Genomic DNA, 23,004 nt, shown 5'->3' with positions numbered 1-23,004 from the left:
CTGTGAACTTGAAAGCAAAAGAAAGTACTAAATACTCATAAAAGTTAATTTGACTGAACTAATTTGCTTAAATTTAATTTTGTCCTACTCAACCCAATTAATTATTTTGAGTGTAAGGGTTTACAGTGCTTTTACAAATGTGCCTTAGAAAAAAACATTACTGGTGTGCATCTTGAGACTTGAAAACAGTGACACTGACATATTTTAAGAAATGTCAGTGCAAGTTGCTTTCAGTTAAAACAGCTCAAACATGCATTTTAGTCTGGGACTATCCCGGGATAAGACCAGCAAACCAGCTTAGTGTTTCACAAATGTCATATGGGGGAGTGAACGAGGACAGAATTCCAATTTTTGGCTAAACTATCACTTTAAATGAGAAAGAGAGGATGGCTATAGCTGACAGAAATAACGAGATAAAGCAAGAGTTACCACACATACTGTCGACGCTTGAAATGGCAGCATGTCTCAGCATGTGTTAATTACAGTCAGCATAATACTTTGATCATCAGCCTTGTTGAAGCAACATAAAAATGAAAACAAATTCTTGTTTTCTTGTTGTGCAATAGAAGCTGTCGTAGGTGTGCTTGAATGTTGAGTAACCATCAACAAAGATGTACTTGAGTGCAGAGCCCCTACCAGCTTGATGAAGCCTTATACGCTACAGAAGTGGGATAAGAGCAGGTACAGGCCTGTTGAAAGTGGGTAAAAATTGTAGAATCAAAGGAAAAAAGTGCAGTTGAGAATGTAAAAGAGCTTAACATTAACTATTCAGACAGTTATATAAAAAACTCTGCAGACTGACCTGCTGAATGATGGGCTAAGAAGAACATGACTCAGAATAGGTCATGTGACTCTTTTTTTCCACTGAAATAGTACAGATATTCCTGTAAATCTTTTAACCGCTGTCAGCTCTTTAATAAATACGATTTTTCAATCAAGCATGAATCATTAAATTCTCAAATTCACATCGTCCACAAAATATCCAAAAGGAACATTTATAATAATATAAAACCATTCAAGAATTAAACCAAAAATTTGTTAATTCGCTTATTTATTCATCTCTTTTGTATGATCCATTAGGATTGGTTCCAAATTGTGATATAATTATGATATAACAGCATCTCTAAAGTTTTTCAAGGGGTTTTATACACTCACCTAAAGGATTATTAGGAACCCCATACTAATACTGTGTTTGACCCCCTTTCGCCTTCAGAACTGCCTTAATTCTACATGGCATTGATTCAACAAGGTGCTGAAAGCATTCTTTAGAAATGTTGGCCCATATTGATAGGATAGCATCTTGCAGTTGATGGAGATTTGTGGGATGCACATCCAGGGCACGAAGCTCCCGTTCCACCACATCCCAAAGATGCTCTATTGGGTTGAGATCTGGTGACTGTGGGGGTCATTTTAGTACAGTGAACTCATTGTCATGTTCAAGAAACCAATTTGAAATGATTCGAGCTTTGTGACATGGTGCATTATCCTGCTGGAAGTAGCCATCAGAGGATGGGGACATGGTGGTCATAAAGGGATGGACATGGTCAGAAACAATGCTCAGGTAGGCCGTGGCATTTAAACGATGCCCAATTGGCACTAAGGGGCCTAAAGTGTGCCAAGAAAACAGCCTCCACACCATTAAACCACCACCACCAGCCTGCACAGTGGTAACAAGGCATGATGGATCCATGTTCTCATTCTGTTTACGTCAAATTCTGACTCTACCATCTGAATGTCTCAACAGAAATCGAGACTCATCAGACCAGGCAACATTTTTCCAGTCTTCAACTGTCCAATTTTGGTGAGCTCGTGCAAATTGTAGCCTCTTTTTCCTATTTGTAGTGGAGATGAGTGGTACCCGGTGGGGTCTTCTGCTGTTGTAGCCCATCCGCCTCAAGGTTGTGCGTGTTGTGGCTCCACAAATGCTTTGCTGCATACCTCGGTTGTAACGAGTGGTTATTTCAGTCAAAGTTGCTCTTCTATCAGCTTGAATCAGTCGGCCCATTCTCCTCTGACCTCTTGCATCAAAAAGGCATTTTCGCCCACAGGACTGCCGCATACTGGATTTTTTTCCCTTTTCACACCATTCTTTGTAAACCCTAGAAATGGTTGTGAGTGAAAGTCCCAGTTACTGAGCAGATTGTGAAATACTCAGACCGGCCCGTCTGGCACCAACAACCATGCCACGCTCAAAATTGCTTAAATCACCTTTCTTTCCCATTCTGACATTCAGTTTGGAGTTCAGGAGATTGTCTTGACCAGGACCACACCCCTAAATGCATTGAAGCAACTGCCATGTGATTGGTTGATTAGATAATTGCATTAATGAGAAATTGAACAGGTGTTCCTAATAATCCTTTAGGTGAGTGTAAAATCCTTGAATGTTAAAACCAGCCTTTCAGTTTCATTTTGGAGCAAAACATGTTTAGACCGGGTGTTCCGGAAACAGCTGTAAATGTCAAACATAAAAGGTAAAGAGAAACTGAGAGTCATACTCTTATCTCAGTCGTGACTCTGAAGTAATAAAAGACATACATCATGACTAGGCCATAAATATGTCTTTCCGAACAAAGGACGCTCTGACATAGGTGTGCACTTTGTGCAGTTTAGCTTTAGTTTGTTTATCAAGTTGTCAGCATAGCTGTGATAGCAGAACCTCGGCTAATGCATATTCTGGTGATTAGTTCACTTCAGAATTCAAATTTCCTGATAATTTACTCACCCCCATGTCTTCCCAAGATCTTCATGTCTTTCTTTCTTCAGTCGAAAAGAAATTAAGGTTTTTGAGGAAAACATTCCAGGGCCCTCATTTATCAACAGTGCGTAGAAAAGGTTCTATATTTTGTCCTACGAATGAAATTTAGAATGTGCTTGAGTACAAGAAAATCCGTATTTATCAAACATGCGCACAGTTCTTACACACATGAGTAAGCAATCATTGTTGATAAAACCCACATGTGGGTAAGTACCATGCTCGTTCACGGTCATTAGCATTCGGAAACGCCTCCAATAAACCATATATGGTGAGAACACTTTCCTTTAAAAATCACGTGATTGTGTTTTTTCCTCACCGCAATAATGGGAAAGAAGAGGAACTTCACAAACACAGAATGAGTCACACAATGACGTTTAACAACAACAAATTTGCATGTTAACAGAATGAAACCCTTTACCATTTGCATCATTAAATTCATTGGTTGATGGTGCTTTTAGGGCGATGTGGGTCAGTCTATGGCTCCAATTATGTTTGGGAATTTTATTTCTGTTTGTTGAGGATTTTGGTAAGGGAACTGGATGTAGGTTGGGTCCAAGGAAATAATTGCGTCCCACATTTGTCACAGCTGTCTTTTATAGGGTTTGACACCAATTACGCATCGTGTTTAAAACTACAAAAATGATAAAGTGAGTGTTTTGTAATTAAAGGAAACACGGGACATATGTGATTTGTTTAATGCATACTGTCTTAAAGGGTTAGTTCACCCAAAAATGAAAATTCTGTCATCAATTACTTCCCCTCATGTCGTTGGACACCTGTAAGACCTCCGTTCATCTTCGAAACACAAATGAAGATATTTTAGTTGAAATCTGATGGCTCAGAAAGGCCTCCATTGGCAGCAATGCACTTGACACTCTCAAGACCCATAAAAGGTACTAAAGACGTCGTTACAAAGTCCATCTCACTACAGTGGTTCTGCAATAACTTTATGAAGCGACGAGAATAGGTTTTGTGCGCAAAAAAAACTAAATAACGTCTTATATAGTGATGACTGATTTCAAAACACTGCATCATGAAGCTGCAGTTTTTGCGCACAAAAACTATTCTCGTCGATTCATAAAATTATTGTAGAACCTGCACTGTAATGAGATGGACTTTGTAGCGACATCTTTAGTACCTTTTATGGGTCTTGAGAGTGTCAAGTGCATTGCTGCCAATGGAGGCCATTCTGAGCCATCGGATTTCAAATGCTGTCGCTCTTCTACCAATAGGTTCTCAGCATAAGCATGCTCAGAGGTGTGCTTATATTTACACACATTTCTTAGTATAAATACAATTGTTAGATCCCACACTTAGTGTGAAACTGTTCTTACGCACTCATTACGCACAAATCTGTGCTTACGCACCGTTGATAAATGAGGGCCCAGGAAGGTCCAGGTTGAAGGTCCAAATTGCAGTCTCAATGCGGCTTCAAATGGCTCTACACGATCCCAGCCAAGGAATAAGGGTCTTATCTAGCCAAACCATCTGTCATTTTCTTTAAAAAAAATGTATATACTTTTTAACCACAAATGCTCATCCTGCACTAGCATCCACGACTTCACGCATTACGTAATCACGTTGGAAAGGTCACGCGTGATGTAGGAACTACCGACCCAGTGTTTACAAAGCGAACGTGCAAAGACCAAGTCAAACAGCCTTTTAAAAAAAAGGTTAAAAACAAAAAAAGGTTTAAAAAAAACAACGATGTTGGAGGAGAAATTAGATGGAGTTTTTCTCCCTAGCGCGGTACTTCCGCCTATGTCACGCGTGACCTTTCCTACGTTATTACAAAATGCGTGCCGCATCGCAGAGCTAGTGCAAGATGAGCTTTTGTGGTTAAAAAGTATATAAATGTTTTTTTTTTTCCTAGATAAGGCCCTTATTCCTCGGCTGGGACCGTGTAGAGCCCTGGAACCGCATTGAGACTACAATTTGGACTTTCAACCCATTGGTCCCGTTGAAGTCCACTATATGGAGAAAAATCCTCAAAAACCTTCATTTCTTTTCAACTGAAGAAAGACATGAACATCCTTGGTGACATGGGGGTGAGTAAATTATAAGGAAATGTTAATTCTGAAGGGAACTAATCCTTCTGTGCCATTAGGGATTGGTAGTAATGGCTGTTTTCAAACAGGTTTCCCCAAGGTCAGGTAAATGGATAGTCTCGTCCCCAAACTCACATTATTGGTTGAGTCAATGGATTTGATCATTTTTGATCCTGGAACGACATTCCTATCCCTACCCCTAAACCTACGCATCACTTATCCCTAAAATCGGTGGGAAATCCTTGGTGAATAACACTGCTGTAGAAGCACCTAACCCTGATTGCAAGCCTAAACTTGATATAAACTGTAAACTAAATCTGATTGGTTGATTGGAATGTTGTTCCAGGATCAACAAAATTGTTGATCCTGGAACATGATGTACTTGGTGAAATCATGTTTACTGTACCTAGTTGACTTACATTGAGCTGGGATAGGAGGAAGTATTATATTGAATATCAGGCTCAACAAACAACATATTGTGTTATTCTCTTTTCTATTTAAATCTAGAACATGAAGCTCTAAAATTATGGATGCAGTGTTACTAGGGACACACAAAATGAAGCCAAATTCCTTTGGATATTTCCACGAGAAGGGTTCAGGACACTTAGTCCATTTTACAAGCATCTGAGTTTGAGATAGTTGAAACCGCTTGAGCTCACTTGCGGCTCTTATAGGCTACTGAACACTTACACATGCCAACAAACACACACACACGAGCAGTTGTTAAAGAGGAGTATTGAGAGCCTGTTGTCATGCTGACACATTGCATCTGTTCTGAGGGTCTAATGTGGGTTTCTCCTTCTGAAGGAGGCATATTGTCCCTGAATTACTTTACGATGGGCCACATGTCAGACACTTCACCAACTTTCTTTGACACATGCACTATCAGCAGAGTTTTTGGGAACTGGTTTTTCAGTCTTGATGGAAAACCGACAGACACAGGTCTTGCATACTCGCACTTGTCATGTGCAAAATGTGAATCATCATTCATAGTCTCTGAATCACACATCCATGTATCTCATAGAAAAGGCTAATGAATGGGTGGCAATAGGGACCCTCGGGTTATCTCAGCACAGGCGGATGCGTGCTCACATCTGTGGCTAAAACTAAATATGTGGTGGGCTCCCAAACTGACTCATTCACTTATAGAGCTTCAATGTAATGTTACAGAAATATGTAGGAGGTTACTGTACATGACTCACATGAACAAGTCAAACAATACCGCCAGTGTAGGTCAATGCAAGAAGTCACAAGAGGGAGCATGATTGCAAATTTGTGATGTGGTCGGATTCTTTTAATCTTCTGTGAATACGGTGTAAAAAATGTAGAGCTGTTTTTGCCAATGGTCAGCGAAAGATGGTGCTTAACCTCTTAGAGAAAATGTTAGTCGTCATCCTCAAAAGGCAAATCAAAAGTTTCATCTTAAACATATACTGAATATTCATATACATATTATATACAACTATAATTGGAGATACATTTTGCATTTCAAAAATTCTTATTGTATCTTATTGAAAACATATTACATTTTAATAATTCAGTGCTTGCCAAACACAAGTTACTTCCTATTTTACTTTTAACGAAAAATAATACTGTTATAGTAAATTCTGTCACACACGTCAACATTGTTACTGTACCTTGGTAACAGAGTTTGACGATAACAGAATTGACCATTTAAAACTTTTTAGCCAATAACCCCATTTGCTAGCATAAATACAAAGAGCACATGGCACTAAAGAAATCATGATTAAAAGACTTCAAAACATTCTGTTTTCATTTGATATTTTGATCAAATAACTCTTGATGTAAGAACTTTTTAGATTTGAATATTTTCTCAGAGAGATCACACACTTTTCACAGTGCTTCAGATCTTATCAGTGAGGGAAAGTGACATCCTTTCCTGTATCTTACATTGTTGTGGGAGATAAGAAGACCAAAAGAAAAGTAAAATAAAATATTTTGATTACACAATGATACATGATGGGAAAAAATACACTGATTAACAACAAGAAATCATGATTTTCAGCTTTATACTGTAAGTTTTACACAGTTAATGTAATTTTTTTTACAGAAAATATTATATTGTTATGGCCTGTAACATTTGGTGATCCATGGCAATGAGTAACAAATTATTAAAATAATTTAAAATCTAGGGGACATTTGGACACCAAATGTACCTGCAATGATAGAATCATTGATATATACACACACACTTAGTATATACATACCTATGACCATATATATATATAATACTTGAATAAAGGGTGAAGATGATCAATGATCACTTTTGGCCACTACTGTATATATATATATATTTTTTGTTTTAAACATAAAACCAGTATTATAATCCGTATGTTTGATAAACTATAACATAAAAATGAACCCAGCACAGAACAGCTTATTTTAAACGCATCAAACATCAGTACCTCATATACCTCCTATATCATAACACCCCACCCCCAATATGTCTTTTTCATATCCCACCTCAGAGCTTGTGACCTTTATGACTGAACCCAACAATTAAAATCATACAATGTCTGGAACTGGTGTTACATTTTAAACTATAACTCATTTTAATTTTGAAAAAAGTTGCATATTAATAAGATTATTAGTGCATAATTTCACCCCACTAAAAATATATATATTTTTATTAAACTTTTCTTAAATTTTCCTTAGCGTAAGTCTTCTTAAATTTGTGCTACCCCAAAACAAAATATTAATTTTCAAAATTAAATATAGGGTAAACATACATATTAACCTCATCAAAGTCTACATTGAGACATTTTAGTGCACAGGTTATTGGTTTTAGGACAAGAAGTTGTGTTAAAACAAAATATTAATCTCTCACACAATAATATTTAATTTTATTATTATGACAAAAGCATTTCAATTAAGATCTACATAATTAAAGAACAGAGAGTCTGAAGGGCAAAAAGTCTGGCTGTGCTTAATAAACTCAGATTATAAAAAGAAAAACAAATATTTATCATCCTACATTAAAATAATTTTTCCCCTCCGGACATCACTTTTGGCCGCTACTGTGTATTCATTTCATGTCCAATTTTGGAAAGACTTCTGATAAACACATTGCAAGAACAATATGCAGGGGAAAAAAATGTTATCTGAAGGCTGAACTGTTGATTATATAGCTGGACCGGCGAGGTCATATCCTCTTTGTCAAAGCTGTAAAGGGCATGTCAGCTCGCGTTGTAAAGTGAATTGCAACATGTGCAGAAATGAGTGTCAAATTGTGTAATCAAGATCATTTGCCAGGATGGATCTGCACGTATGTGCCTCCTGATATTATGGAGTATTATAAGCACAGAAATTCCCCCAGTTCTGGGCATTTATTTTATGTTTGTTGGAGGTAATCCAGCAGTTGATGTGTAGTTGTAAATGTAGTTGTCCGACTGACCAGCAGGTGGTGAGGGAAATAAGTACCTCTGAAATGACCTCTGTGTATAGCTACAGAAATAAAGAAAGAGAGGTAGTATGGTGTGAGACGGATAACATAGTGATCCGTAATGAATTAACCAAAAGGAAAAGTGTGGCATGGAAAGATAAGTGACACAAGCAGTCAAAAACCTGCAGGAAAGGGGTTTAACCTAAAGTAGCTTTGTGTGTGTGTGTGTTGTGTGTTGTGTCTGGGTGTGTGTGGGAGGGAAAAAGAGGGACAAAGTAAAAGAAGGAGGGAAAAGCAGGAGGGGTGGGTCAGAGGGCTGTATATAGAGAGGGAAAATCCGAGAGTGACTAGAGGCCAGACAGGAGGCTGAAGAGAGTGAGTGTGCGACCTGTAGCTGAAACAGACCTGCTCACATTTTCTTCACTGGATATAACCAGAAGGAGGATTTTATTACACCAAACAAGGTGGGGGATTTTTTGTTTAGTTTCTCCAGCTATTTAAATCCTGTGCTTTCTGTGTAACCTCCTCCCTCCCTTTCTAGTGTGTCGGACAGGTGCGTAGTTAAGAGCAGCAGACAGTACAACTCTATACAACAATCACTATTCTCTTTATGTGCTCCAATGATGTGGTTTCATGAAGTAAAAGTAGTTAAAGTTATGAAATTAAAAGCACTGCTACTGGTTTTACTTCTACTGTTATTGAATCTAGAATATTCTACATCAGTCTTCATGCTTTTTCAAGCCAATTAAGTGTTGCATTTAAAGATGACCTGCGGTTATACATTTTTTTATTTAGTATTTGTTTGGGTAACACTGTATTTTACATTGTCGTTGTTACATGTTACATTTACTATAGTAATTACTATAAATTGTGCATAATTACATGCAACTAACCATAACAAAACCCTAACCCGGTAACACTTTATGATCCTTGTTACATATGTTACATGTATTTACCATAGTAATAACTATATGCATAATTACATGCAACTAACCCTCAACTAAATCCTAATCCTACCCTAACCCTATAGTAAGTACATGTTGTCAATTAATATTACTCAGTGCGGTAACGCTTTATTTTACAGTGTCATTGTTACATGTACTTACCATAGTAATAGCAGTAAATTATGCGTAACTACATGCAACTAACCCTAAATCAAACCCTAATCCTACCCTAACCCTATAGTAAGTACATGTTGTTAAGTAATGTTACTCGGTACTTAAATGTATATTTACACTGTAACACGGACACCTTAAAATAAAATGTAACCTTTGTGTTTAGTCGCATAATAATGTTTTTATACGTTTTATTATGATCCTTACATTGCAAAGCCATAAAATAATCATTTTTGATGTACCAAACCATATATTTTTACACTTTATTTAGATGGTCCACTTTAGACATTCTATGGTTACACTTTATTTTAAGGTGTCCGTGTTACAGTGTAATTGTAAATTTAAGTACTGAGTAATATTAATTAACTACATGTACTTACTATAGGGTTAGGGTAGGATTAGGGTTTGGTTTAGGGTTTGTTGCATGTAATTACGCATAATTTACTGTTATTACTATGGTAAGTACATGTAACAAGGACACTGAGTAATATTAAGTAACTACATGTACTTACTATAGGGTTTGGTTTAGGGTTAGTTGCATGTAATTACGCATAATTTATTGTTATTACTATGGTAAACACATGTAACAAGGACACCGAGTAATATTAATTAACTACATGTACTTACTATAGGGTTTGGTTTAGGGTTAGTTGCATCTAATTACGCATAATTTACTGTTATTACTATAGTAAGTACATGTTACAAGGACACTAAAATAAAGTGTTACCACTGAGTAATATTAAGTAACTACATGTACTTACTATAGGGTTAGGATTAGAATTTGGTTTAGTTGCATGTAATTATGCATAATTTATAGTTATTACTTTAGTAACTACATGTAACGTGTAACAAGGACACTTGTTACAATAAAGTGTTACTCAGTCTACTAAGTAACTTTGCAACTACGTGTCAACTAATGCTCAGAGTGTTAATATGTAGTTGTAAAGTTACTCATTGTCAATAGAATGTCTAAAGTGGACCATTGAAATAAAGTGTTACCCGAATATCCCTTACAGGCGTGCATTTAGTATTACAATACATGTAAATCAGAAGTAGGTGGTGTCTGATTCAAGCTTCAATAGAAGCGTTTAACTCCTTTGACAGCTCATGAACCGGTCACAGCTGATATGCACGGAAACTGCTATCTGTCTGTTATTTAATACTGTATAACAAAGCTTCTTGACCTGCTCTCAAAGTCCATGGCGTGTCATTCTACAATCACAATGGTACATTTTAAATTTCAACCTGTTCATTTTAGAAATGGAGCTTAATATTTGATAGTAAACCTTATTTTTTTTCAAGTTAAACTTAATGTGAAGATCGAGACTTGAGTCGAGGAGGTAATAATGGTTGTGTTTGTATTTTGAGTGCGTTCTGTTTGTTGTGTTGAACCACCTGTACATGACTGTGTGCTTTGAGATATGACTGTAATGCTATATTCTGTTTATCAGCTCATTGAATGGTGTGATCAAAAGCACCGATGAAAGCGAGGGATGTGTCATTCGTCAGACAGCAGACTCTCCGTGTAGGAACAGCGTTTTACTGTCTGTTTGTGATGTAAAAGTCAACACGTCTCTACACGCTACACTCCCGCGGTGAGGAGGCAGACGAGCATCAGCCAAAATATCCACATCACTGTAGATGCATCCTTACTGATGTTTAGTGGAGCGATCGCCATGACAGCGGGGTCAAACGAGCACTTCTTTGACTCGAGGAGAGTGTCTTGGAAATGCCACTGTGACACTGCTGCCATATGTTTGAGTGTGTGTTGAGGCTGAGCTCTAAAGGCACAGTCATGCAGAAAACTGCACAGCGGTGAACTTTGTTTCCGGGGCTGCTCTTTGTCTGTATGGGGGACATTGTGCCTCGTGGGCTGATTGGGTAATTAATGATGCTTTTTCTGTAATTTGCTCGCCGCCCCCTCGTCTTTGTCGAGGCTCCCCTCTTTTTAACCCGAGACCACAACGGCAGCTTGAGCGCAATTATGTGTGATCTCAAGACATTGTTCTCTGGGAGGAGGATCAGTGAAAGTGAGGAGCAGGAATTTGATCAATTAAATGAAGAGGAAGAGGAAGAGGAGGAAGGCCGCCCCAAACAGTGACCTTTTAAAGGGGTTTTAAAAAAGGCTATTTAACTCTAAAATCATTTGTTACGTTTCGGAATGAAGTCTCTTGTGCTCACTGAGGCTGCGTTCATTTGATTAAAAATACAGTATAAATAGTAATATTGAGAAATATTATTACAATTTAAAAGAATGGTTTTCTATTTTAATAAATGGAAACGTTATTTATTCCCGTGATCGAAGCTGTAATTTCAGCACCATTACTCCACTCTTCAGTGTCACATGATCAGAAATCATTATAAGTGATATTTATACTATTGCAAATTGTTTCAAATAAATGCTGTTCATTTAATATTTCATCATCAAAGAATAATCCTGTAAAATGTATCACAGTTTCCACAAAAATATTAACCAGCTAAATCTGTTTTCAGCATTGACAATAATAATTGTTTCAGCTTTGCATCACATAGGATTTATCAATCCATCATATCTATCTATCGTTTTGTCTTTTGTTCTATCGTTGTATCTTTCACTTTATTGTTGTATCTGTCTCTCTGTCGATTGTTCCATCATTCCAACGTTCTATCATTCATTCCATCCATCCATCCATCCATCCATCCATCTTGTATCTATTTGTCTGTCTGTCTGTCTATCGTTCCATTGTCTATCTATCTATCCATCCATCCATTCATCAATCCATCATATTGTTCTGTCTTTCGTTCTTTTGTTCTATCGTTGTATCTTTCACTTTATTGTTGTATCTGTCTCTCTGTCGATCGTTTCATCATTCCAACGTTCTATCATTCATTCATTCCATCCATCCATCTTGTATCTATTTGTCTCTGTCTGTCTGTCTATCGTTCCATTGTCTATCTATCTATCTATCTATCCATCCATCAATTCATCAATCCATCATATCGTTCTGTCTTTCGTTCTTTTGTTCTATCGTTGTATCTTTCACTTTATTGTTGTATCTGTCTCTCTGTCGATCGTTTCATCATTCCAACGTTCTATCATTCATTCATTCCATCCATCCATCTTGTATCTATTTGTCTCTGTCTGTCTGTCTATCGTTCCATTGTCTATCTATCTATCTATCCATCCATTCATTAATCCATCTTCTATATATCGTTGTGTCTTTCGTTCTTTTGTTCTATCGTTGTGTCTTTCGCTTTATTGTTGTGTCTGTCTGTCTGTCGATCGTTCTATCATTCCATTGTTCCATCATTCCAACGTTCTATCATCCATCCACCCATCTTGTATCTATTTGTTTGCCTGTCTATCTATCGTTCCATTGTACTAATGTTCTATCCATCCATCCATCCATCATATCTATCTATCGTTCTGTCTTTCGTTCTTTTCAATATCGTTGTATCTTTCGCTTTATTGTTGTATCTGTCTGTCTGTCGATCGTTCCATCATTCCAACGTTCTATCATCCATCCATCCATCCATCCATCTTGTATCGATTTGTTTGTCTATCGTTCCATCGTACCAATGTTCTATCCATCTATCCATCCATCATATCTATCTATCGTTCTGTCTTTCGTTCTTTTCGATATCGTTGTATCTTTCGCTTTATTGTTGTATCTGTCTGTCTGTCGATCGTTCCATCATTCCAACGTTCTATCATACATCCATCCATCAATCCATCTTGTTGTATCTATTTGTTTGTCTGTCTGTCTATCGTTCATTGTACCAATGTTCCATCCATCCATCCATCCATCCATCCATCCATCCATCCATCCATCCATCCATCCATCCATCCATCCATCCATCCATCCATCCATCCATCCATCCATCCATCCATCCATCCATCCATCCATCCATCCATCCATCCATCCATCCATCCATCCATCCATCCATCCATCCATCCATCCATCCATCCATCCATCCATCCATCCATCCATCCATCCATCCATCCATCCATCCATCCATCCATCCATCCATCCATCCATCCATCCATCCATCCATCCATCCATGCATCCATGCATCCATGCATCCATACATGCATGCATTCATATATGAATGCCTCACAATGCCCATGTTGTGTATAAATAAACATGAAAATGTGCTATTTGATATAAAAAAGGACAGCCTTAATAAGACAGCCTTACCCTGTTTTTGCGACTGCTTGGTTTTGACTACAGGAAGTAGCTGTTTCCGTTACAATGATAAGTTTTGTCTCCATTACTTTGATAGTGACTTTATTTCCACCATGTCAGCTGTGTCCTTTCTTGCCCTATGAAGATAAATGGGTCCAGATAACATTTTAAACCACTCGTTTTTAAAGTGACATTCATTTAAACTGACATTTTAATACAAGCTGAACTTAAAAGCGACTAAACAAAAAGTTATAGTAGCTTGCTACTATTGGCCTTCCATAGTTTAATCTTAATTTCTCCAAAATAATTTCTAAGAGAACCAGGTAACTTAAAGGATTAGCATCATGAACGCAAAATATCAATTATTCTGGCACAATAAATAAGCAATTACATACAGCTTTGGAACATGTTGAATCAAATATGAAGCATATTTCTAGATTTCTGTTGAAATGTAAACACTCCAAGTGGATTATCTGATGTTTTGGTTAATTTATGGGTTTTCACAGACATTTTTTTGTTCTGTGCTGCTCACTGGTGGTGCCAAATATGTTGATATGATAACTGCAAATATCTGTTTACGCATAGCTCAAATATTATAAACGTGATAAAATGTCTCAAGTGAGATCAAATTTAGACATACTGTGTACTCTCCATGAAAAGGAGGAGTTTAATGTGAGACAAAATTTACACAGCAGTAGTCTGGACAGACTCATGGACGTCTACAGTAACTTGAGGTCTGAGTCACATGACCGCACCCTACCTACAGTATATAGACACACCTCAACATATGGATCATCCCACAGAAACTCAAGCTTCAAGTCAAAAGTGGAAAATAATTTCTCCGCAGAAATGGCTCATGATATTCTAACGGCTTCCCGCAGTGCTCTTATTGTGCAGGATGAGTGCATTATTAAAATAAGAACAAGAGGAACGTCTGTTTATCAGTGCTGTTTATATTGCAGATTGTTGGCTCAAGGCCTCGAGTTCAGTCTGCTTGAGTAAAGTGGAAAACAAATGATCGCTGTTAGGAATCGCATTACTCTGCCTAACACTCCATCAAAGTTCTGTTTCCAGTATCTGTCGTTTCTGTTTTCGCTCAAATGTTATTTCTGCTGTAATCATATCTATATCGTTGTTGTTGGGTTTTTTTTGCAGCATGATGGAGCATAATGTTGCTATGAATTCAATTCTGATTTGCAAGTTGACCCTAATGGCTGACGTTTTGCTATATTGATTTCTTTGTGGCAGATAAGCAATGTTGAAGCTCTTGATGCTGGCCGCCATTGCAGCGCTCCTCCTGCTGTTGGAAGGGGGAATGACGGCGAGGACTCAGTCCCGCACTAAGAGAGAACTGGCCAGCCCGCTGCACCTCAGGGGGATTCGCGACCCCTCCGGCTCCTACTGCCAGAGGAGAGGAGGCTGCTGCCCCGGCCGAAACGACCAGTGCACTGTGCCCTACCTGGACACCATCTGTTACTGCGACCTGTTCTGCAACCGCACCGTGTCCGACTGTTGTCCTGACTTCTGGAGCCATTGCCTGGGAACAAATCCTCCACACCTTATCAGTAAGTTGAATGGCAATGTCATTTCTGAAGACTATGCTTTTTAACGCAACAAAGAATGGGGACTAAGATTTTTAAACTTCAAAAAGAAATATGCATGTCGACTGCCAGTATAGTATTCTCCCATAGCAGTTACTACTCCCATGGTAGTAGCTAGGGATGTGCCCGAAGCCAAATACAATGTTCGGAAAGAAAATTACACATTTTACAGAGCCCCTAAAGGGACATGGTGATGGGAAAAAATATTCTTCAATGCTTTTGTGTTCTCTCGCAATTATATAGCTTAGCAATTATATATCATTTGCGGGCATCAGGGAGCCGCTATCAATAAGCTTTTTACTTTCAGAATGCGTTATTAATTTTCTGTGCCTTTCCAAATTCGGACTTAGGCTTCGGGCACATCCATAGTAGTAGCAGTCTTTGTCATATTTTTGATCTGTGAACTATCAATCACAACTTATTATACACTACCCAGCCAAAAAAAGTTGCTGTTTGGATTTAAATAGGCAGTCTTTGGGATCTTGTATTGACAATGCAAGAGTCCAGCACTCTGTAAAGTCTCCTCCAGCACATCCCAAAGACTTTCAATGAATTTAAGCTCTGGCCAATTCATGTGTGGAAATAATTTTTCATGCTCCCTCAACCTTTCTTTCACAGTGTGAGCTGATAAATCACGACTTTGTCGTCCTGGAATATGGCCATGATGTGTCTTCCTACAAATGTGAAATGAAAAGCTACACACTCATCGATTAGGGTTAGAACTGTTGCCAAACATATAACATGCTAGAAACATAATAATTTATAATAGAAACATCTTTTTGGGGGGCCGGGCAGTGTATATAATGTGCGGGGCATCAAGGAGCCACTATTGGATAAAGAAATACGTCCTCAGGACTTAACAATATTGAAGTCACTTTTGAAATCACTTTCACGCTTGCTGTTTACGTTCACTTTCCAATTTGCGATCACTCGTACTCTGTGTATATAAGGAGTGGTGGTACTAATCGCACATTTTACAAGATATTTGTCAATGACACTCAGGATCTGTTGCACACCAAACACTGCAACATCGTCCTGTTAGTCAACCCTCCTTATATCTTCTCTTGATAAGTAAAATCTGATGTAGCCTACTGTAATAACCATGTCCCTTTAGGGGCTCCGTAGAATGCGTTGTTACTTTTCCATGCCTTTCCAAATTTGGATATAGGCTTTGGGATGATCTCTAGTAGTAGCACATTTTTTTGTAATATTTCTAATAATATAAAAATCTGTCAATCACAAAAAATAAATAAATCCCTAATTCAATAAAAAAAACTCAAAGGGATAGTTCACCCAAAAATGAAAATTATCCCATAATTTACTCACCCTCAAGCCATTCTAGGTTTATGACTTTTTTCTTTCAGCCAAACACAATCAGAGTTATATATAAAAAAATATCCTGGCTCTGCCAAGCTTTATAATAGGAGTGAATGGTACCTTCGATTTTGAAGCCCAAAAAAGTGCATCCATCCATCATAAAAGTAATCCATACGGCTTCAGAGGGTTAATAAAGGACTTCTGAAGCCAAGCAATGATTTTTGTTGGAAAAAATATCAATATTTATAACTTTATAAACTACAATCACTGACTTCCAGTAACGGCCGTACGCAAGTCTAGTTCTGGCGGAAGAGTGACCTCTGACCTAAGATACCATTTACTCCATTATACTACACTTAAAGTCAAACGATTAATCGCGATTAATCGCATCCAAAATAAAGGTTTGTGTTTACATAGTATGTGTGTCTGTACTGTGTATAATTATTATGTATACAGGATATAAATACACACACATACATGTATATATTTAAGCAATATATATACATAATTTATATTGTATCTAAATATAAATATTTTATATATAAATATAACACATTTTTCTTAAATATATACATGCATGTGTGTGTATTTATATATACATAATAATTATAAACAGTACACACACATAAACTATGTAAACAAACTTTTTTTGTTCGCGATTAATCGTTTGATTTCAAATGTGAGTTTGTCCAGCAGTTTTTGAGATTTCAGTATTTCCCCATTCAGTCCACCCAACAGTTCATGCTGCTTCTCTCATGAGGATATGTAGTTTGGGATAAGTCATGTTGATTAAAATGGGAAGCCAAATCAAATCCATTGGTATGCATAGGGAACAATTTTGGCCCTCAGCCAATGTTTGAAGTCTGTGCCGCTAAGAAAAGGTTAGTTATTTCCTAGAAACATGATGGAACATTCTTCCCTGTTAATGTTTTCCTGCCGCTCTTGCTTCATGGTCCACACTGTGGTAGTGTAGTGCCACTGAGGTGTTAAATGTTCAGTCATGAACCTAATAATGGGAAGAGAACAGTGGCATTCTCATGAAAAGAGCAGAATAGGGGAGCGGAAGGCAGGGAGCAATGAATGGAGGTCAGCTGAAAGAATGCCTGTAATGTACGAGGAGGGAAGGGGGTGGAAAGGGCGACTGCGGACAGGGAGGGATCAGAACAGGTATGTGTGTGATGTGTGTTTGCTAAAGGTGGGACAGTCATGTCTATAGGCCAGGTATGACTTCACAGCTCAGCATTACTCAGACAGAGAGTGTTGCTAAATCTCAGTAAATGTTTTCTCAGGAAAGCCACTTCATTTACAGTAAAAAATAACATCTGATAGTTCATGCTTCCTATTCTTTCAAGAACTTTGGGCAGTTAGTGAAAGCATAACTTTTTAAAACAACACTAACCTTTTAAATCTTTCAAACTTGAAACATTTTTAAAATGTCTACCTAAATGTCAATCAAAAATAAGCATCGCAAGTGTGCAATTTGTGTGTGGCAAATGGCAACACCAAACAGAATTGCAAAATTAGTAATAAAAACATGCACACAAACTGTCTGAACTTAAAGACAGCAAACGGGAAATGTCACATATCACACTTTTGCGAGCCCTCTAAAAAATTGGGCTCTTTATTTGCTAAGTTTATAGTTAATGAATAGTTTATGAACTATAGTTTATACAATAATAGACTATATACAAATAGTGAGTTCTTCATTCATTGTTAACTGTTTTAACAAAGACAAGAAACGTTTTGCGTTTTCGACATGTTTGACATACGAATAAGAGTGAATGTGCGAGTACTTTAAAACATAAATATATGCGCAAATAGTTTAACCCCTTAACTGTCACCCCCCTTTTTGAGAATAGACGTGGTTGTAATTTAAGAATACTTGGGGAAAATATAGACCTAAATTTGGTCTTTTAAAGAGGACACTTCAAACACTTGAAAGCACTTCAAAATTAAAGCATGAAAAGTTTAAATTTTCTGTAAATCAAATATACTGTACAAAATATTTTATATGAAATGTATATTTTACAAAATAATTTTTACTATAAAATCAAAGCCATATGTATAACCAAGTTGTGTTCCAAATTTGAAGTTGATATCACAAAAATTATAGTTTCCATGATATTTGCTTTAGGCCCTGTACCAAAAGTATAGTCACCAGGTGACACACACATTCCATGCGTTCTCCTGTAACAAATTAATGAATTTCTGTCCAAATATCACTGCTATCACAAAACAGTCACCAAATATGGAACATTGAGACCGTTCCGAAGATATGCGTTTTGTCATGATTAGAAAAGGTTTTGATTTATAAAGTAGTTAAACTAAATCTTGTAATATGAAACCTCCCACTAGGGGAAGAGCCCGCTAAAAGAATTGAGTACTGTTTCCATGGTAACACAATGTCCAATTTCAAAACGTTCATTCAATTAATTCCCTTAAAAAAGAACCCCCCAACTCCCCCCCCCCCCACCCCCCCCCATCCCCAACATTCAAGACATGTCAAGTCCAGTCACCGTTATTTATATAGCGCTTTATACAATACAGCAGCTTTACAGTGATGACAGGATAATTATGCATTCTGCCAGTTCAGTGTTGATTCAGTTTTGTTGTAAAGATAGTCAGTTATTAAATGAGTTAATTTCATCTATAAAGCAGTTCTGCCAAAATGTATGCCATCGTCCTGCTCAGTTCTGTTCTCATACAAAAGCGTCAGATACAGTCAGATCAATAATATTGTTGAACATGATTGTTACTGACATTGAGATTGTATGCGCGTCTAAATGTGATAGTCGGATGTAGCCGTCCGGCATATGCATACACTCCTCTTAAGTGTACACTTACTTACTGTAGTTTGTAGTTGTACTTGGTGTCCCGGAAAGATGGCCTGCCCACTTTCAGCCAGGCAATGTGGCAATCTCAGATTAAGCCCATCAAGGCATGACGACAGCACAGTCCCTGGGAAAACAAAGGAAAGCCAGGGAAACATTCCTCTGTGGGCACTACAGTCTGCATCAGACATAAATGAAAGAAAGAACTTTTAATCCAAATGTTTAATATGTACATAGTATGTGTGTAGTAGTTCTTCCTCTTATCGTTGTTGTTTGTTGATTTCAGGTTCGTGTGAAAGGAATGGCCAAAGGTTTCACTCAGGAGCAACATACAAAGAGAACTGTAATTTATGGTGAGTTTGAAATCTATTCAAAGGTATATGCATATCATCTATCTCTTTCTCTCTCTCTCTCTCTCTCTCTCTCTCTCTCTCTCTCTCTCTCTCTCTCTCTCTCTCTCTCTCTCTCTCTCTCTCTCTCTCTCTCTCTCTCTCTCTCTCTCTCTCTCTCTCTCTCTTCTCTCTCTCTCTCGCTCTCTCTCTCTCTTCTTTCTTTCTCCAGCCAGTATTTTCATAGCACAGACAACACAGCCTTTTCAAGGGCACTGTGGATCTCTCAATCCAAGGCCAATGTTGGCTGCATCAACACATGTTGGCAGGATTTATCCACAGACAAGAGAGAGTCTTGACTGGTCTTCAGAGGGGCAGGATAGTGGGACCCCTCAGGTCCTGAATAGATTCCACACATTCCTGAGCTCCCAGAGATCCATACATGTGCTTCACCTTCAGCGCTCTTGAGATCCGGACAGTGTGAACAGTACAAACACACCGCAGGATCATTTACAGCACACATACATCCATAATATTTACCGCGTGTCTCTCTCCCTACATAGACCCCTCGCTAATAGGATTAGCTCTCCTCATAGAATCTAATCCGTCGAAGCACATGCCCTTTCACTGTTTTTGAGGCGTCAGTGGACACACAAACCTTCTTGGTTAATGACCCATATGTGGGAATACATCATTTTGTTTGCTACAGAATAGGAATTAGTAAACAATCTACTTTGGTTGTAAAATAACCCTTCTGTTTATTGGTGATGGTTTGTATGTTTGTTTTGCATGAAGAGGCAGTTATTCACACTAGAGCTGACTGACTGAGCTCTTCATGTGTGCTACAAAACCTCCAGCTGAGATCTGCTGTGAAAATTATGGATAATTGGTGAACCATTCCACACATCTCTCCAGTAATGCTGCTTAAAGGCCCACTGAAGTGCCTTGAAACGGGCAGCATTATTCAATGTGTTGACGTAATTTCCCCTGAAACGGCTCCAGCTGTTTGCAGCTCCTCCCCTTTTTTGAAACAGCCAATAGCGTTTCGTTAATACCACAGTTTGACTAGAGCCTTTCTGTTTGGTAAAGCCAGAGTTTCCTCCTAATCTCTAACCGTTTATCATCATAATCTCCTCCATATCACTTTGAATTACAGCATTCTGTGCAGCATTTAAATGGGTCCGATATGTTTTTTGTCTGCGCCGACTTGCGCATATGATCCGCTCTGCGCTCTCGTGTCTCTAGTCTAGACCAGAGTATGAAACCAGACTTCATTTGCCTCAACTGAAAGCATATTTACATCTGAATCGTTTTCTATCGCATGTATAGTGCGCTATGTGCCATTCACCATGTAGAAAATAGTAAGTGTGTGAACAACTGACCGATTTCAGCCGCAGCTTCAGCGTATATTTATTGCGTAGGGAGGGGGGGCGGGGCTTCATATTCTAGAGAGCATTTGATTGGACAGAAGATGTGATGAGAAGGTGAAGTTTGACGTCATAAAAATCTGTGATCCATTTTAATGGAAGTGAGAGACTGTAAGTTTTGAATGCTTATATCTCCTAAATGCAAATTTTGTCATTGTTTTGGAACACACCAGCTTATTCATAACCTTAAAGGGGGGGTGATACATATATGATCCAGAATCAGATCTAGAGGCTGAAATTGAACAGGAGAAGCAGCAACGACTACAGCAGGACATCTCAATGGTAACTGTAACTTCTATACTTGCTTAGCGGCTTATCATGCGCAAGTTTTACAACATTTTTGTGCGTTTACTCATGGTTTATGAGGACAAAATTTGGTTTAAGGACTATTATATGTGATTTAATGTTAGCAGTAACAAGCGTAATGGTTTTGCACATCAGACTAGTGCGTGTTTACATAGAAATACAATGGAATAGTAGCGCATTTGAATGAACGAGTCGATAGCTAACAACACAAAGACATTTGAAGCAGTTTTACTCACAGCCTGCTTCCAAAAAACGAGTCACGACCGTGAACCTTAATCGCTGGGGCCGCTCCATCTTTCAGCATTAGACGAGCTACAAATCCGGCGTCGAACTGGGCCTTGTTTATAAAACAATCGTCGCCGAAATGCAGGGAACAAACAAAACCGTTGCTGCTCCGGAAAAACAAACTCCATCCACTGTCCCATTAACGCTGGGTTCTTTGGAAAGCTGTACAGGGTTGTTTTGACAAAAACACACATCTTTGGTGACATTGTTGATGTCGTGAAGTCCTGTGACTGCAGCGCAGCCGAGCAAAACACTTTGATCTGGTCTGCGGGTGCGCGCGCGCCCTTCCGGGAGAAGTGCCCTTAGGACCCGTATAAGGAAATTCCACCCCATTTGACGTCACACAGACCCATACTCGAAAAAAACTTTCAGAAACTTGTTAGAAACCGGAAGGAGTGTTTTTGGCACAGAAATACTCCATCAAACGTCTAACTTAATTTTTGAAACTTTGTCCATGTTTAGCATGGGAATCCAAGTCTTTAACAGTGTAAAAAACTCAGTATGCATGAAACAGCATTTCACCTCCCCTTTAAGGCTAACATAGTCATACTAAAAGCAAAAAAACTCGCTTGTCAGCTACCCATACATGCAAAATAAAACAAAATTATAATTCAATTCAATTAAATAATTGTTAAAGGCACTTTGTGACACCGTACACTGTACATTTGGAAACAATAACTTGATTATTGGAGTACATTTTTACAAGAAAATACTATTCCAGTCTTTCTACTTCAAAATGTAATGTTTAATTCAATTTGTCATTGGACATTTCTTTGTAATTATTTGTGAAATTGGCTAGCAATTTCTGAAGTGAAATTAAAATGATTTTATTTTCAATGTATACAATCACAATTATGAAAAATAAAATCACATTTGCAAGAAATTTAGACTTTTTAACCTTTTTTTGTCGGCTTCTGTGCTGTCTTCTCATCCAGTTTGGATGGTATCCACCCAGCAATGAATGCTTATCTGCTTCCAGTTATTTAATGCAAAACAGCTCGTTGCTTCTTGATACTGCATTTCTTACCATATTATCTTAATGCATTATCATAATTATACAGTATACAAAAATTATTGCACTTTATTGTTTTTCTAGTTATGTACCAATAGCAGCTAAAGGTTTGCACATCCGCTATTAATAGCTGACTTCTGCGTTGCAAAAATGATATGGATAGCGTTTATTGGTTTAAAAGCATCTTACATTCCATTGTCATAAAGTGCTGTTTCACTATATTTGGCCTTGTTTGTGAGAAACTAGTGATGGTTAGACAAAACAGGAAAGCCGGAATTCCTTACCCCAATGCCAAAGCTTTTTCACACAGCAGTGATATGGGTATTGTCTCTGGGAATATGTGGTGTGGTGTCTTCTCCAGTGTTGCTTGTTTTTGGTGTGGCGTGTGCACATGGTCGTCACATATTGC

General features: G+C 38.0%; 1 protein-coding gene across 1 annotated transcript in view; it reads left to right on the top strand.

Annotated features, from left to right (window-relative positions):
- The first annotated feature begins 8,511 nt into the window (after positions 1–8,511).
- Positions 8,512–23,004, top strand: part of tinagl1 (tubulointerstitial nephritis antigen-like 1) — a 37,581-nt gene continuing 23,088 nt past the window's right edge. Inside the window, exons 1-3 of the mRNA XM_079829480.1 lie at positions 8,512–8,670; positions 14,736–15,052; positions 19,523–19,589. Of these exons, the coding sequence (XP_079685606.1) occupies positions 14,743–15,052; positions 19,523–19,589 (377 nt within the window). The 5' untranslated portion in view covers positions 8,512–8,670; positions 14,736–14,742. The remainder of the gene's footprint in view (positions 8,671–14,735; positions 15,053–19,522; positions 19,590–23,004) is intronic.

This window comes from Gobio gobio (genome assembly GCF_949357685.1).
Source record: "Gobio gobio genome assembly, chromosome: 11".
NCBI lineage: Eukaryota > Metazoa > Chordata > Actinopteri > Cypriniformes > Gobionidae > Gobio > Gobio gobio.
Note: the sequence above shows the minus strand (reverse complement) of the source record. Positions and strands in the feature narration are given on the sequence as shown.